The sequence below is a fragment of the Dendropsophus ebraccatus genome, chromosome 2 (genome assembly GCF_027789765.1).
Source record: "Dendropsophus ebraccatus isolate aDenEbr1 chromosome 2, aDenEbr1.pat, whole genome shotgun sequence".
Lineage (NCBI taxonomy): Eukaryota > Metazoa > Chordata > Amphibia > Anura > Hylidae > Dendropsophus > Dendropsophus ebraccatus.
This window is the reverse complement of record NC_091455.1, coordinates 185,252,251-185,270,766: the sequence shown is the minus strand read 5'-3', so window position 1 is coordinate 185,270,766 and position 18,516 is coordinate 185,252,251. Positions and strand designations below refer to the sequence as shown.

General features: G+C 43.4%; 1 protein-coding gene across 3 annotated transcripts in view; it reads right to left on the bottom strand.

The window, feature by feature from the left end:
- The window catches only part of DPP6 (dipeptidyl peptidase like 6), a 1,116,244-nt gene that overhangs the window by 92,365 nt on the left and 1,005,363 nt on the right, over positions 1-18,516 (bottom strand). For all 3 annotated transcript variants that reach the window (XM_069958878.1, XM_069958876.1, XM_069958877.1), the window contains one exon: positions 13,007-13,127. In XM_069958878.1, coding sequence (XP_069814979.1) covers positions 13,007-13,127 — 121 coding nt within the window. The remainder of the gene's footprint in view (positions 1-13,006; positions 13,128-18,516) is intronic.

Genomic DNA, 18,516 nt, shown 5'->3' with positions numbered 1-18,516 from the left:
GGCAGCGTTATATTCTGGGGTACCCAGTTTGGGGGCTGTTCTTCCTTGGGGACACAGTGTGTGTCGTAGTAAAATATTTAGGAGCAAAATATTGCCTAACAGTCCCAACAGGTACCAGCGTTGTAGGTAAGTAACGTAGAAAGATGACCGTAGCGCTCCAAATGTGGTGAAAAAATGGTGGATTTTTTATTTGCCCATGAAATATCAGTGCATTGTTATTTCATGGCCAAATAAAAAAACTACCATCTTTTTCACCGCATTTGGAGTGCTACGGTCATCTATCTATCTATCTATCTATCTATCTATCTATCTATCTATCTACACTCCTCTGTATGAACAATTCTTGGCATTGACTCCACTGTGTCAATATCTACATGATGAAAGCTGGTCAGCGTGATAGATGCACTACTGTATATTATATATATCTTTGTACTTGAGTGAAGTAATTTCAGCAAGAGGGTTATGTTACTATTGGCATCAAAGACAGGGAATTGGGCATAAAATACTTTTACTTTGGTGACAAAACTGAGATCCATCACAGCAAAAGTACTATATACTGCTTGGCTTTGTGTAATGACTGCTTTTTGAATAATGGTTTTTACAGTATTTCACTTCTAAAAGCAAAGAGAGACTGTAATAACGCTTAGATGCACGCAGTACATGTTTTTATCCACATGGTGGCAGTAGCAAGACAACTTTCATATTTTTTTTTTCTCTTTTGCTTTGGTTCATCAACCCTTGTGTATTGTATGGGCGCACGATAAAATGTGATAGAACTGAAATTAGTTTTACACTTTATTCTTACATTTATTCTACTCTAGCTTATACAAGAAGAAAAAATGTAGATATATTAATAGATTATAAAGTATGACAAATTGATTAAAAATCAGAGGGTTTCACAAAGCAAATAAAAAAATATTGATATAAGAATTTTGAAACTGTTAAATATTTGAATGGCCCCTCATTGCCTCTTATTGAATCTCATTGCCCCTAGCAACCAATCAGATTACACATTTCATTTTCCAAAGAGTCTGTAAGGAATGAAAGGTGGAATCTGATTGGTTGCTAGGGGCAACCGAGCCAGTCTCACTTTACACCATGTTTTATAAATCTCCCCCATTCTTAGCTTAGCTTACTGAACAGACTTCTATCTATTAAGGCCCCGTTCCCACTGAGCAAAGCTAGCGGAATTCCGCGACGGAATTGTCCGCCGCGGAATGCCGTTAGCCTCCCGCTCATAATGGGAGTCTATGGGAGGCGCGCGCTGCTGCTCTGTACGCGCTGAAGAATGAACATGTTCATTCTTCAGCGCGGACTGGGCAGGAGCGCGCGCCTCCCATAGAGTCCCATTATGAGCGGGAGGCCAACGGCATTCCGCGGCGGACAATTCCGTCGCGGAATTCCGCTACCTTTGCTCAGTGGGAACGGAGCCTAACACTGATCCTCCAACAAATAAAAAATTTATAATAGTAACAATTAAAGGGTAACTCCAGAAATTAAACATTTCTGGATAACTTTTTGTGCTTCAAACCTTGCACCATTTTTGTAGCCCGTCTTTGGACCTGCTCTATTTTATCAATATCTTTGCACTGGTGACTAGAGATGAGCGAACCTGGAGCATGCTCGAGTCGATCCGAACCCAAACTTCCGGCATTTGATTAGCGGGGGCTGCTGAACTTGGATAAAGCCCTAAGGCTATGTGGAAATCATGGATATAGTCATTGGCTGTATCCATGTTTTCCAGACAACCTTAGAGCTTTATCCAAGTTCAGCAGCCCCAGCTAATCAAATACCAAACGTTCGGATTCGGATCGACTCGAACTTGAACCCGATTCGCTCATCTCTACTGGTGACTCATTTTTAGTCAGAAATTACTTCCTCTAAATCCTTCTCTTCTGAAGTCTTTGCAAACACAGAACTGCCCATATGATACTCGGAAAGAAGATTCTTTCTCTACAAGTGCATTATTTTACATGTGGAAACATTAAACTGCAGTTTCCATTGTTTGGATCACATATCTAAATTTTCCATATTACTGACACCTCCACCTCCTACTGCACACATTTGTGTCATCCGAAAATAGACAAACTTTACCTACCAAACTTTCACCTATGTCACTTACAAACATATAAAAAAAAAAATAGGACAAAGAACAGCACTGCCCAGAATACACTCCATTAACAACAACCATCTGATATCTATCCTCCACCCAACCACAAATCCACTGAACTATCCAGAGAATAAATCCAAGTTTCACTAACTCCTTTATTAGTTCTTTATGGGAAACCATTACTGAGGCTTTGCTGAAGTCCAGATAGGCGACATCTATGACACCACCTTCATTAGAGATGAGCGAACCTGGAGCATGCTAGAGTCGATCCGAACCCAAACTTTCGGCATTTGATTAGTGGTGGCTGCTGAACTTGGATAAAGCCCTAAGGCTATGTGGAAAACATGGATATAGTCATTGGCTGTATCCATGTTTTTCAGACAACCTTAGAGCTTTATCCAAGTTCTGCAGCCCCAGCTAATCAAATACCGAACATTCGGGTTCGGATCGACTCGAACTTGAACCCGGTTCGCTCATCTGTAACCTTCATCCAATATAACCAACATCTAATAAAGAAATTAATGACATTGGATTGACATGATCAGTTAAAGCCAGCCTGCTCTGGCTGCGGCTTATCTCTCCAAGAACAAAGTAGTCAGGCAGTGATTTTTTTCATTAAAGCCGACTTCTATCTCCACCAACATCCTCTGTCACCTGCATTTTTGGTTGGCTGTAGGATTGTCTATTGTGAAAGGTGGTGGGCAGAAGGCTTGGTGAGGAGCCTGCACGGATGGGCCCGCATCAGAACTCTGTGGCCCTAAAGATCATCCAGCCGGCCGGGATGATCTTTTCAGAGACCGGCCGGGCCATGAATGGCCGGTCTCTTACGCTATGTAAACATAGCCTATGGCTGTAAGTGGCAGGGTGAGCCTAGTGACAGTGTCTTCCACATGGATCTAATGTTTCAGTGTTACACAAAGAGTTCTGAAATATTGGAGTGTCCCACATCAACAATTGTGATCAGCAACCAACAAGAGTTTTGCCACCTACACCATATTGCAACCTCTTAGCATAGAGAACCACTTATTATGAACTGCATCCACCAAGAGCATCCATTTACAGCAACTACGAAGCACATTGTGCCTTATGAAAGTGGACTGTAACCATCAAGCATAATGTTCCACTTAAACCATTATTGTCACTTTAAAATGTTTAACACCTTACACAGACACATCAAAGATTTTAGGGTCTGGTTGTTCAGACCTCCATGATCGCTAGACTAAGCTGGGAGAAGGATGCTCTAACTTGCAGGAAATGGATATGGAGCCGCCATCTATGTCAGTGGTGTCAGAATTTATGAAAAGAGGTCAGGAGAAGCATGTATGAGGAGGGGGTCATTGATTTTTTTTTTCATGACTGTATATGCTGCTATAAGGATAAACCATTCACATAGAGGTTAATGTAGTCAACTACATGGGAGCAGACTAGGAAGTATATTCTAATACTAGGCTTTTTTTTGTTAACCCTTTATACCCAAAAATGAACTTTCATTTTAAAACTGGAAAAATTTCATGTTATTTACGTTCTGCAGGCGACAATGATTGAAACTCGGCTAAGGGTCCAGAAAAGGTTAAGTAACCTTAGAAGCAGCTCGCCAATTTCTGCAGTCACGTTGTTGTTGTGTTTAATATCCTGTCATGCTGCTTTATGAAGAAGAAAACAGGATGGAAATAACAATCAGTAAAGCAAAACCCCAGGGACCCAGTAGCATCTGGCTCTTCTCTAACATCACACTGTGACATTAGTTATCATTCACCGGAGAACTGATCTTCCACTGCGCTTTTATTATACATAGGTTATTTTGGTATATATATATATATATATATATATATATATATATATATATATATATATATTAGTCTGAATAAAGACAGAATCATTAGATGATATTGTGTTTCTTTGAAAATAACACAATGTCTAACATTACTTTTTTTCTCTGAAAAAAAGAGGGCTAGGTCCTCATAATGAATAACCCCCCCCCCCCAGCCAGCAGTAAGACCCCCATACTGTATACATCCCTTCTCTGTAGTTGTTTCCCCGAACAGTATAACCCCCCTTCCACCTATGCAGGTAGTCCCCATACTGTATATATTCCCCCTTCCACCTCTGCAGGTAGTCCCCATACTGTATATATTCCCCCTTCCACCTCTGCAGGTAGTCCCCATATCCCCTCTCCACAGTAAGACCCCCTATACTGTGTAACTCTTCCCCACCCCCCCCCCCTCTGTAGTTCTACCCCCATACTGTACACATCCTGCCTCTGCAGTAAGGCCCCCATACTGTATACCAACTCTCTCCCCCTCTGTAGTTGTCCCCCCATTCTGTATACACCCCCCTCCTCTGCAGAAAGTCCCCATACTGTATATATCCCCCCTCTGCAGTATTGCCTCCATACTGTATACCTCCATCCTCTGTAGTCGTTCCCCCATACTATATACATCCCCCCTGCAGTAAAGCCCCCCAAACTGTATACCTCCCTCCCCCATCTGTAGTTGTTCCCCTATACTGTATACATCCCCCTTCTGAAGGTATTCCCCATACTGTATACCATGGCCGTTTCTAGAATCGGGCGGGCCGGGCGACCGCACGGGGCGCCGACAGCTTGAGGGCGCTGGTGGCACCCCCGGACGGCTGGCCGGCTGCCCGCCTCATCGCTCGCCCAGGCCGCCCGCCTCATAACTCACCCTGGCCGCCCGATCAGCTGATCTCTCAGCTCCCCACTCCCAGACCGCGCTCCTCCGAGCGCTCAGCACCTGCCAGGCTGCCGCCCCCCTCACACATCCTCTCCCTCATATCACTGAGCCTGCTGGATGGAGAAAATGTGTGCGGGGGCGGCGGCCTGCTCTTTGCAGGCTGAAGAGGAGACAGGGACCCGCTGGATGTTGCTGTAAGGTGAGTATAATGTATGTTTGTATGTTTTTTTTTTTTTTTTTTGGGGGGGGGGGGAATTATTAATATGGTGACAGAATAGGTGTGATTATTACTATGGGGGGGCAGGGGGATATTACTAAAGGGGGGAGCACTTTGGAATATAATAACTTGGGGGGGAGCAGGATATTACTAAGGGGGGGGAGCACTGGGGGATATTACTAAGGGGGGAACAGGGGGATATTACTAAGGGGGGAGCACTGGGGGATATTACTATAGGGGGGGGGGGATGGGGGATATTAATATGGGGGGACAGGGGGTTATTACTAAGGGGGGAGCACTGGGGGATATTACTAAGGGGCAGAGCACAGGGGGATATTACTAAGGGGCAGAGCACAGGGGGATATTACTAAGGGGCAAAGCACAGGGGGATATTACTAAGGGGGGAGCACAGGGGGATATTACTAAGGAGCAGAGAACAGGGGGGTATATTACTAAGGGGCAGAGCACAGGGGTATATTACTAAGGGGCAGAGCACAGGGGGATATTACTAAGGAGCAGAGAACAGGGGGGTATATTACTAAGGGGCAGAGCACAGGGGGATATTACTAAGGGGCAGAGAACAGGGGGTATATTACTAAGGGGCAGAGCACAGGGGGGTATATTACTAAGGGGCAGAGCACAGGGGTATATTACTAAGGGGCAGAGAACAGGGGTATATTACTAAGGGGCAGAGCACAGGGGTATATTACTAAGGGGCAGAGCACAGGGGAATATTACTAAGGGGCAGAGCACAGGGGGATATTACTAAGGGGCAGAGCACAGGGGGATATTACTAAGGGGCAGATTACAGGGGGATATAACTAAGGGGCAGAGCACAGGGGGATATTACTAAGGGGCAGAGCACAGGGGGATATTACTAAGGGGCAGATTACAGGGGGATATTACTAAGGGGCAGAGAACAGGGGTATATTACTAAGGGGCAGAGCACAGGGGGATATTACTAAGGGGCGGAGCACAGGAGGATATTACTAAGGGGCAGATAACAGGGGGATATTACTAAGGGGCAGATTACAGGGGGATATTACTAAGGGGCAGAGCACAGGGGGATATTACTAAGGGGCAGATTACAGGGGGATATTACTAAGGGGCAGAGCACAGGGGGATATTACTAAGGGGCAGAGAACAGGGGTATATTACTAAGGGGCAGAGCACAGGGGGATATTACTAAGGGGCAGAGCACAGGGGGATATTGCTAAGGGGCAGAGCACAGGGGGATATTACTATGGGTACAGCACAGGGGGGATTAATACTATGCCGGATGCAACACAGGGGGATGTTACTATATAGGGGCATAGGTGGGATTATTACCATATGGGGGGTACAGCAGGGGATCCTACATACAGGGGGTAACCCACATTGACTTTACTGCACAAGACACAAAAAAAGTGGAAGTTGTAAAAGTGCAGAGCCTAAGATGTTTGTCTGGCAGGTTCAAAAGAGATGAATTGTAGCTGGAAGAAATCGTCATGGAGGTCTGGGCCAGATGGAGAGGAAAAGGGAAAGTGACGCCTCAGATCAAAGAAGACGTCACCTGTGAGTTACTGAATGACTTTTTTGCCCCAATTTGAAAAGGGTTGAATAACACTGTACTAAGCCGTAATACACACACTACTTCTCCCTAGTAACAACCGCCACTGCACCCCCCCCCCCCGACATCACTTCAGGGGGGGGGGCGATTTTAGCTAGATTCGCCCTGTAGTTCAAATTACCTAGAAACGGCCCTGCTATATACCTCCCTCCCTCTCAGTAGTTGTTTCCCCATACTGTATACATCCCCCTTCTGCAGGTAGTCCCCATATTGTATACCTCCCTCCCTCTCAGTAGTTGGCCCACGTACTCAGGGGAATGTTCACCCTGAGTAAAATAGGCAGAATTCCGTGGCGGAAAGTGTTTAATCTTCTATGGAAAAGCACGCGCTCTACCGCTGCTGCCGCTCTCCGCTCTCCGCTCAAGGAAGTGACATGTCACTTCTTTGAGCGGAGAGAGGTGACTGCGGAGGAGCATGCGCTCTCCCATAGATGGGCTATGGGACACTGAGACAAACGGGATTCCGCCTGTTTTACTCAGTGTGAACATACCCTTACCGCTCCTCTGCAGCTTGTGCTGAGCAGGTGGGGGTGGAGCATAACAAGTCTGGCACTGATTAGCTGATGCTCAGCACCTAGTGTCAGGGATCTGGTCAGCTGACTGTAACTAGCAGGGCCGGCGTCAGCACTCGGCTTACTCGGGCAAGTGCCAGGGCCCACAGCACCTCAAGGGGCCCCCGGCACTTGCTTCCCTCAAGATGTAGGGCCATTGGACACCCCTCGCATACCGGCCGCTGCCTTCCCCAACCTCTGAGGGTAGAGGATTAGCTCAGCGCTATGTAGGTAAGTTGCTGATGCACACCTCAGTCGGCCAAACATGAAAGCCTTGTCATATATTAGCCTCTCCTGTCTCCCCCCACCTTCACCACTCCTTGAGAAAGGAAATGTATTGGAGGGTGAGGCTGAGGGGCAATGTTACTGTGGGGAAGCAGGACTGTCTGCTCCTCTGTGGTCAATGTGATGCTGTGATGAGGCAAGGAAGTCAGGAAAATGGAGGTCACCCAGGTTTCCCAGCGTCATGTATAGTAGTCAGTATAATGGAGGTGACCCAGCTTTCCTAGCATCCTGTACAGAAGTCAGTATAATGGAGGTCACCCAGCTTTCCCAGCATCTTGTATAGTAGTCAGTATAATGGAGGTCACCGAGCTTTCTCAGCATCCTGTAGTCAGTATATAAAAAAGTAATAGACATGAGCGAACCTCGAGCATGCTTGAGTCCATCTGATCCCGATCATTTGACATTTGATTAGTGGCAGCTGCTGAAGTTGGATAAAGCTCTAAGGTTGTCTGGAAAACATAGATCCTCATCCTCTTCTCTTAGTCACCTATACATGTTTTTTGACATTTCTGTGCTTTTGTTGCAGTGTTCCTTCGTGTGTTACACTTCCGGCTATCCATCATGTTGGAGTTTTACCTACCTATTGATTATCTCCATTTTAGACATCTACTGACCTGGATCCTCGACCTAAGGATGGTCCCCCTATCTCTTTCAAGATGATGTGGACCACGCCCCAGTGTACTTTGGACATTCCATTATTGCCTAGAAGCCTTCGGATATTTCTGATGACTCGGATATTATTGCGAACAACTACTCCCAGATGATACATTGCTGATTTTTATTTGGGTACTAAGTTCTCCCTATGTATGTCTGTGTTTTGGAGGATAAATGCCCGTGGATGAACTCACTTCGGAATCTCAGAAGAGTGTGCGCCTTGCCCCTCTCTCTGTAGACCAGACATCTGAATAATGTGACTTTTTGATACAAATGTGCCACTATTGTTTTTACTATTATGTTTACCACATACTGCCCGCTGTTACTTACAGCGGAATTGGATCCAGTGTCCTTAGTCTACTATTAATACAATATTGACTCCAAAATAGTGGAGTATCATGTACATTCAGTACCGATTCTCTGTTGTCCCATGTTTATCCTATACGTAGCTCGGCTCCAATAAGGTCTAGCATAAGATGTGTGGTATATGTATTGTTGTCAATTTGACAATTTTTAGAAGACCACTTGTAATATATGCGCCATTCTCTATACTGTAGTACTGGTACCGTCGTTTTTCATTAATTTTATCTGGTAATATACGCGCCGTTGTCTCCTACTCATTAGTTTGTGGCAATATATTTTATTCATCCAACCATCCACGCGCCGTTACGTTTACTTATAGTATTGGGACCACGTAAACGTATGCATTTGGTTGTTATAAGACCTGGGTTGTACCCAATGACATATGTGCCGATCCTTGTACATATAGCCTTTGTGCTGTTGGTATCAGGTCCCATGCAACATAGTAGAGGTTTACTAGTGTTGCGCTCATAGCGTACATATTTTTCCGTCAGAGCAATATATTATTTTCGTCATATGATATATGTTACTGCGACTCCACGTACTATAAGTTCCTACACTGTTGTTCACACATGATTTATTGTATATACTTTTGTTCAGCACTAGGTTATCTGTTATTTGACTACCGTTTGCACTTTAAGGTAAAACTCTCCTTGTTTTCTTTGCACATAATAGTGACACTTGATTATTATATACAAATAGTATATATGCATATCCTGAATTTTTTCACTTACTTCTCTAAATCTATTTATTATTTATTTCATTGTTTATATTTATTATTTTTTCTTATTTTTTCTTATTATTTTACTATTTAATTTTTTATTTTTTATTTAATATATTTCTTTTATATATCTATTTTTATTTATTATTATTTTTAGTAATTATTATTCTTCATTTATTAATTGGTATTTCGGACAACTACAGCGCCGTATATATAACCATGTGGGAACTTGTGTTTACATCTGTTGCCTTGTTGGTAGAAGTGGGATGGTTGGATGTGGAGGGGTTAAACCCTGAAACATTTGCGACGCATATACTAACTAATTGGTTTGTTATTGTCCGTGTGTGTTGTGAATAAAGTTTTGCCTCCTTTGACGTCACAGTTCACGTGACTGAGGAGGGGGTGGCTAGGGAGCTTTGCACATGCGCAGAGCGATGTTGTGGACGCCGCGGCTAACGTGGGAATGTAGAGCAGGCTTCACTCTATGGGCGGAGTAGTGTACTATACAGGTATGGACATTGATTTCCTTAATTGCAGGTGCTATTTATATGCCATAACTAGACCACACTACTACCCTTGAGAAAGTCTCGTGGTTGAGACGGAACGCGTGGGGCTCTCTGGACCCCGACATGGATTCCCCTCTATGGTGACATCTTTTTCTGTTATTTGGGCCTATTTGGCCACGTTTACTTTCTGCCACCTTTTGTTTTGTATTCACTGTTTACAGGCGTACTTATGCATTTACATACACCTTACATTAGGTTTATACTGTAGCCTGCAACATTACATTAGCCATTGAAGGGGTTTTTATATCTACAGATGTTGGGGTACCTGTTGGGTCTGTGCTTATTTTGCACAGTTCCATGTTTGTGATTTGTGTATTTTAATTGATTTTACTTGTATGTCTTGCACCTGCTGTGTGTTTTTTGTACTATAATAAAGATTTCTGGATTACTTACAGTTTGATTCTTTAAACCTTCATGGATGTGCCACCCCCTATCTTTGGCATAGCGCTTTCTCTTTGTTCTTTTTTGGAAAACATAGATACAGCCAATGACTATATCCATGTTTTCCATATAGCCTTAGGGCTTTATCCAACTTCAGCAGCCCCCACTAATCAAATGCCGAACGATCAGGATCGGATGGACTTAAGCATGCTCATCTCTCTAAAAAGTAATAATCTTCTTTCTGAAGTAGTCCAGTCTTAACAATGATGCCACATGATTTGCTATACAAAGGGGCCCGCTAAGGCTCTAGGGCTTATTTTGGAGTAGGGCTAATATTTCAAGTCTACTAAAAAGCCTGCAAAATGAAGCTAGGTCTTATTTTCGGAGTAGGTCTTACTTTCAAAGAAACCTGATAATAGAAAGCTACACCATCTATTCTTTTGTGGTAGTTGTGGAAGTTAGTATAGGTGACACCAGTAAAATATTACATTAAATGCACCCTTGTCCTGAAAATGGGGTTGGTCTAGTCTCTGTAATACACTCTGTTAGGGTACACATGGCTAATTTATTGCGGGAATTTCTCAGATATAAAACCAGTTCACACAACCTTGATTCTCCCTTAAATATATACTACGACACTAGGTAGCACGATTTCTAGAATTTATTTCAGGTCTCCGTTTGTGTCATGCGAGCCTCACCCTGGCCTGCATTACTTTACACAGGTCCAAAGTAACCCTATACGTTTCCCCATCTTTCTGGACACTACCTCATTCTCTTGGGCCTGACCCTCATGGGCTCTTTTATCAACACTGCCATACTCTATAGTACTGCATAATGGGCTATGTGCTCTGCTGGTGCCATTAAAGGGGTACTCCACTCAAAAATAACCTTTTATATGTTGCTGCACACAGGAATAACATAGCAACCAGAGTTTTCTTTGCTTTCCGCGCTCCCCTAGTGTTCTATTATGGCATCTTTGGGTTCCACCTTCACTTCCAAGGCAGACTCAGCCAATCACTGGCCGTGGCAGGACAGCGCTGTGGCCAGTGATTGGCTGAGCAGGCTGTCACTGCTGAGACAAGTCCGTCTCTCTCTGACAGCCGGCCCAGAACACTCTCATTCATGTTGCCAGCCATGACAATTCAACATGGCGCTGCTGAATATCGCGGGCTGATGTATGTACAGCGTATATCCAAGACGAATCAACAAATATCACAAGTGCAAAAGTCAAAACAAAGCTATTACAGAGCGATGTCTCAGGTGTTTGATCAAAGTGACAGGCAACCATTACAGCATACAGTGCTTCCAAGGAGGGAATATAGAGTTCATCCCCTCGTACATCTGTTTCATTCATATAAATGCATACACTGCAGAAACCTATTGACATGTATGGAGCTGAATTTAAGTTGTATACATCTCTTCAAAACATCTGCTGCAAATTAACCTATCCCTCCCCATCGCGGCTGCCCTGCTAGCATCGGGGGATGTCAGGAGTTGTAGTTTTCCAACAGCTGGGAAGCCACAGGTTGGGGATCACTGATGTAAGCAATGCATATGGCAAAATGGCATGATTAATCTCATGCTTTTGTTTAGAAGGCAATGAAAGAAGCCATTACACATATTATATTACTATCTCACTATAGGCGACATAAGGCCTCATGTCTGTGAATGTATTAAAGGGTTTATCCAGCGAAAATCAACTGCTTTCAGAAAGTTATATAGATTTGTAATTTACTTCTATTTAAAAATCTGAAGTCTTCTCATACTTATCATCTGGTGTATGTCCTGCAGGAAATGTTTTTTTTTCTTTTCAGTTTGACACAGTGCTCTCTGCTGCCACCTCTGTCCGAGACAGGAACTGTCCAGAGCAGGAGAGGGTTTTCTATGGAGATTTGCCGCTGCTCTAGACAGTTCCTGTCTGGGACAGAGGTGGCAGCAGAGAGCACTGTGTCAGACTGAAAAGAAAACAACATTTCCTGCAGGACATACACCAGATGATAAGTATGCAAGCACAGAAAAAGCCCAGGCAAATCCAGTCCTTGTCCTCTTTAATGGCCATTAGTAAAATGTGTTAGGGGAATGCAAGGTGAATAATTTACGCGATGAGAGGACATGGACCAGCCTTACCTGGTCTCTTGCCCTACTAGGGAACACCCCCTGGGCTTTTGAGCTTCATTTACAAATTAACAAAAAATACTTTTTTTCATGCTATAAAGAACAATAGAGAGAAAAAAGGTATATCTGGAATCACAATGACTAGCCTTATAAAGCTGTGGTATCATTTTTACACCCCAGTTTTTTTTTCCTGCTGACAGGTCTGGAATAAAACCACAAGCGATATTTTGTGTTTAAAGAGTAAGTGGCTCAATAAGAGAAGTGTGCTCTATGATATACAGGCCATTATACTAACCCTTACCATTTTGCTTGTATAAAAACATACAGCCGTTTACAAATGCAAAAAAAACTGCAAGCAAATGCACTAGGTTGATCTACCGATGCCAGGAGACAAACTGCACTTCGTGTCAATTTTACAGTAAAGCGCACATTTGCTAGACTTGATACATCGCCCCATACATCAAAAATACCGGGGCTATTTATGTTGAAGGCAGAGAAAGTGATGCATACCTTTCTGAAAGCCGACTGCAGATGCAATTTAAGAAACAAGACACAATGATCTGTCACAAAAAATTGCTATCAATGCCCTTTGCCACATTTCATATGGGAATGATATTGGCATCTGAAGGGGCCGAAGGACTTTAATGTTGTTGTATAGAGGCCTAATGTATGGTTTTATTACAGTAAAATGTCAGCTATCATTCACGCCGCTCTATTCTTTTTTTTCCAATGCAATTCGTCCTACCTTCATAAAGCCAGTCACTCAGGCCGTTAAAAATGACTCCTTCTTTCCCAGTGGAGACCAAGCGGATGGGGCGGCTGTCGGCATTCATTTTATAAAAGATGTTATTTTCAAATATAAAAATCTGGAAATAAAGAACAAGAGACATCTTAGTGGTCAGATAGTAGGGTTTATTCCGGCTAAACTATGTGAATGTGTAGAATAAATCAGACGTTGTTACGTTACGTTAGGGAACGGTAGAACGGCCATAAATAGAGCAGCTGACCTGCAGTGGCCGGAGGCTCCTCGGAGCTGGCCTGTCTATTGTATTGTAAGTCTATAAGATCTGATTTATTCTTTTATACCCACTTTGTCAGCTATAATTTTTATCAAATGGGATGAGTTATTTTAGTTGAAAACGCCTATATATTGTAAGATAATAGAATTTTACCCACCTTTGCTGCTCCGGTCTCCGTAGCGTGAGTGTATGCTCATTCTTGAACACCATTTTATCACTTAGATACAGGATTACTCTATATAATATTCATTACTTTGTAAATATTTATAATAATACATATTATACTGATCCAGTTACAGATTGCAATATAGCTCAGGGCCATGTTCACACTCAATGCTGGGTTCACACTACGTATATTTCAGTCAGTATATTTCAGTCAGTATTGCAACCAAAACCAGAAGTGGATTAAAAACACAGAAAGGATCTCTTCACACAATGTTGAAATTGAGTGGATGGCCGCCATATAATGGCAAATATTTGCTGTTATTTTAGAACAACGGCTGTTGTATTGAAATAATGGCCGTTATTTACTGTTATATGGCGGCCATCCACTCAATTTCAACATTGTGTGAACAGATCCTTTCTGTGTTTTTAATCCACTCCTGGTTTTGGTTGCAATATGAGGACCACAATACTGACTGAAATATACGTAGTGTGAACCCAGCGTATAAGAGAACGGCCGTTTCGTGACCTGACCGGGTCATGGAACTGCCGGTGTCAGAAAAGATCATCCAGCCGGTACTGCAGTACCAGACGGATGATCTTTAGTGGCGCTGAATCCATTCAATGAAAAGCGGCCGCAGAAAACTGACATGTCAGTTTTTTGCGGCGCCGATAGGGATTCTGGCCAGAGTGTATACCATTTGTATACACTCCAGCCGGGATTCCCTCAGGTGCAGCACTACGTAAGTTGTTACAACGGCTGTGATTACTATGGTACTTACATAGTGTGAACATAGCCCAGAGCTGCATTCACAGTTTGAAGCCTTCAGAGCTGAACACTCTCACAAATACTTGGAAGGTATGGGGACTTAAAGGGGTACCACAGAGAAAAAAAAATATTATTGTCAAATAAAATATACAGATTTGTACATTACGTTTATTTAAAAAGATAAAATAAAACTCATGTCTTCCAGTATTTATCAGTTGATGTATGCCCTGCAGGAAGAGGCATATTCTTTCCAGTCTGACACAGTGCTCTCTGTTGACACCTCTGTCCAAAGCAGGTGCAAATTCCCATAGGAAACCTCTCCTGCTTTGGACAGTTCCTGACATTGACAAAGGTGGCAGCAGAGAGCAATGTGTCAGACAGCAGGGAATACACCACTTCCTGCAGGACATACGGCAGCTGATAAGTACTGGAGAACCTAACCTTTTTATATAGAAGTATGTTACATATCTGTATACATTTTTAACATTTTTTGTTCTGTGGAGTTCCCCTTTAAATATTCATAGCCTTTCTTTAGGATAGATCATCAATATCAGATTGTAATAGAATATAATATATATTACATTGCTGCCCAGTTCTAAATAATCCTTTGTAAGCTAAGTACAGCAAAAATTTACTATTCTATGTAAACCATATCCACCTGGGATCTGTGATGATTCCTCCAATACCATAGCATAATGTATACAGAATAGCAGCAAGGAGTACAAGGATATATACCATAAAACTATCTATAATCAGTATGAATGTATCCCCAGAATATCTGATATGATTGTTTGCTTGTAACCCCGGAGTGGAAAACAATGGTCCGGATCACAAAGGGCAAAGTATTGTGGTTTGTGTTAGATGGAAATCAGGAAGCAGATGTGAACAGGGCCTCACATAGTCGTAGCAATTCATCAAAACTGGTGGAAAGGCAAAGCAGCGTTGTTGCCCATGGTGATCAGATTGCATTTCAATACTAATAGGGTTTCTGAAAAATGAGTCTGACTGGTAGTGACGGACAACTACTCCACACTCCACAGTCTCTTGCAGCCGTTCTGGTAAATTTCTCGATGAATGTGCATGAATTGTACAATGAATATTAATTTTAATCTCAAAATGTCTGACTGAAGAAGCTGTTTATCTACTAGCTCAATGCAGTGCAATAATGCAATATCCTTAAGGCTGTGTTCACACTCAGTAAGAGACCAGAAGTCAAGTCTGTCAGTTAATTTGAAAAAAAAAAAAAAAAATTACCAAAGAATCCCTTTAAGAATACAAAATCCATTTCCAACTGGAATATGTATAGAACATTGCCCACTGTTAAGTCTGCAGTGAAAACCAGCAGCCCCCTAGACTCAGCTCCCTGGTGCGGCTTACACCCTTGATTGTGGTTGCCTAGTGGATCCACTATCTTAGGTCATCACAACCACATAAGCCTATGGACTATCAAGGGAACAGTCAGCATTACTCTGTTGTCAATGAGATGTGAACCAGAGCGTGCTACCCATTGACAGCCGCATGAATCATTGGAGTGTCGGCTAGACTTGGATGAAGACACCTAAAGTTTTTTTTTTTCCAGACGTCACTGGTCTTCTTTATTAAATGATATCTAAAGCTGCAAAGGAAATGGATTGTAACTAAGTAGAAACCTAATATGATATGCAAAAAGACAATAGATTATAGCTATGGTTTCCTTTTATATAATTTCTCCCTATTGCCTTCATCAATTGATAAAGAATAGAGGCCATTTGCATTTTATTCTATATGTATAGAGACGGGGGATTAATAAATTCATTACTTCAATCGCTTCTTTGGATGACAAGCGTCTGCCTCGTGATTTGCTTAGTAATATCGTAAAGATCCTTCAGCTAAGAAGAGCTTTAATTTGTTTCAAGAAAGCCCATTTACAAGAGAGCATTTTATGTTGACCTGCTAACAATCCATTTAAAGGTTAGGGCCTGGGGGAAGCCGCCATTCACTGCATTAGACCTGTCAGAATTTTTTTTTTTTTCGAGACTGTCTTGTCCGAGAGTTAAAGAGTTGAAAACTCACTGAACGTTGGATGGTGTCGTGTCTAGACCTCTAGTTCTATGGAACTGTCCACAAGGGTTATATAACAAATTATAGATGGAGTCCACACTATATACAGTGGAAGAACAAGTCATCTGTATTGTACCTGGCTGCCTCTATATCTGATGGGAGTGGATGGATAGGGCCACGTCTCTCTCCTGACACAGGAGCAAGTCATTAGCTTCTCGGGGCGTTCCACCCATATCACATCTCATGTAATCAGATGAATGTCCAGCATGTAGCCTCTTAGGGTTCTCGTGGTCGGTAAGATGGATGGGTTGTCTATGGGCAACGGTGAACAAACCGATATCTCTTGAGTTGCCATAAATCTATGTTATCTTGGCAGAGAAGTTTTTAGCTTGGAGCCGTAGGACAAAGTGTTGATGCTGAAGTATTAGATTAAACTGAAAAGAAGGCGATTCAGTCATTGACTTATCTACTAGATGGGCTCAAAGTCAGATTTATGGAATGGCCGTATAAATCTGGAGCTAGGAAATCATGAACTAAGGAGCTGGCTTCCGTTCCCTTTATGTATTTTCATTATTATTTGCATTATTAAAGAGGTCCTAAACTTTTTTTATCAAGCAAATCTGTACGTCTTCTTACTTAATATATATGATACTTTAAGACTGAACTCGGCACTGGTCCATGCCTAGGAGATTGGCTTATTGCTCATCCAGGGACATGGACGATGACGTATAATTCTGTTCACACTAATGCCGCCTTTCATTCTATTGGGGTTCGTCTGTTTTTTTCAGAAGAACAATTGCATAGTCTGCAGCATCTTTATAGTCACTGACGAGACCTACAAGACCTATTACATGTTAATGGGATTTAACAGGATTCATTAGGATCTGTTTGAAAACAGATCTGTCAATGTGTCATGGCTTCATTAAGAAGTAAAGCCATGGCGCTGATGTGAACTGAACCTAGGGGAAAGCACTAAATGACACATGACTTTCCAATACTATAAAGTCTGTCTCTCTCAGAGGTCTTCCTCTCCCTACAGCACAATGGCGTAGCTACCATGGAGGCACGCCACACTGCTGCTATGGGGCCCATGCGGCAGAAGGGCCCCCTGGCTGACAGTGGCCTGCCCACATGGTATAACCAGAGCAACGCCCCCCCCCCCCCCGGGGCTTTCACAGCATCCCAGCCCTATCCTCACCCCCCGTCATCCTGGGGGGGAGGGTGTTTCTTGATCGCAGTCCCCTAGCTGTGAGAGCCGCTATAAAGAGCCGTGGCATATCGGGGGGGGGGGATTGGGGGGTTTAGCTGGTGCTGTGAGAGCCCCCCCAAATGAGCCCTGCCATCCGGGGGGAGGGGGGCATACAGCACCCCTTAGCCACTAGGATTCACGGGGCCCATACTGTATTTTACTACGGGGCCCCCCTGAATCATAGTTACGCCCCTGCTCCAGCACCTGTCTTACTACAGCCTGCAGGCCATTCGATGCTGTGTCCCAGTCCTAGGCAAAATGGACATGCTACACGGGGTGATAATGCTGTGCCTCAGGGAAGATAAAGTGTGGCACATATGCACTGTTCAGACAAGTGTGAATAGAAATCCTGTCTAGGGGTGTTCTTAATGGTGAGGAGGGTGGGGAGGAAGAAAGAGGTGTCGCAGACCAGGGGCTCAGACACTCCAGGCCACACCAGTATAACACAGTGCTGCAGATTAAAAGATAATTTTTTGCTCTTAGGCACCGGGCGCATTTTAAAAGACACAACCGGTAAGGATTTACTCTCATCAATCAGACGGTACCAGCGGTTTGTGGGAGTAGGTTGGTGGATACACAGTCGCTTTAAGAGGTGTAATGTTCTGATGCGTCTTCCCGCTAAACGCTGTCTCTTTTTCTGGCTCTTGTTCATGTGTTTTTACCATTAAGGGGTACTCCAGCGTGGGGGCACTTTTGCGCTGGGACCGGGGACGAGGTGGCCAAGGGAAAAGACGTCCACTCACCTCCCTGGTTCCAGCGGCGGGTCCCGCATCGCTGGAACCGGAGAGGTGAGTGGATGTCTTTTCCTTTGGCCACCTCGTCCCCGGTCCCAGCGCAAAAGTGCCCCCACGCTGGTGTACCCCTTTACATTTGCTTCCTGAAACTGCTCCAGATTGTTACCTCAGCCTTGTTTTTGACTATGCTCCTGTCCTGGCCTTTAAATTGTCTGCTTGGTACTTGTTTGTACACTTTTTGGGGGAGATTTATCAAACATGGTGTAAAATGAAACTAGCTCA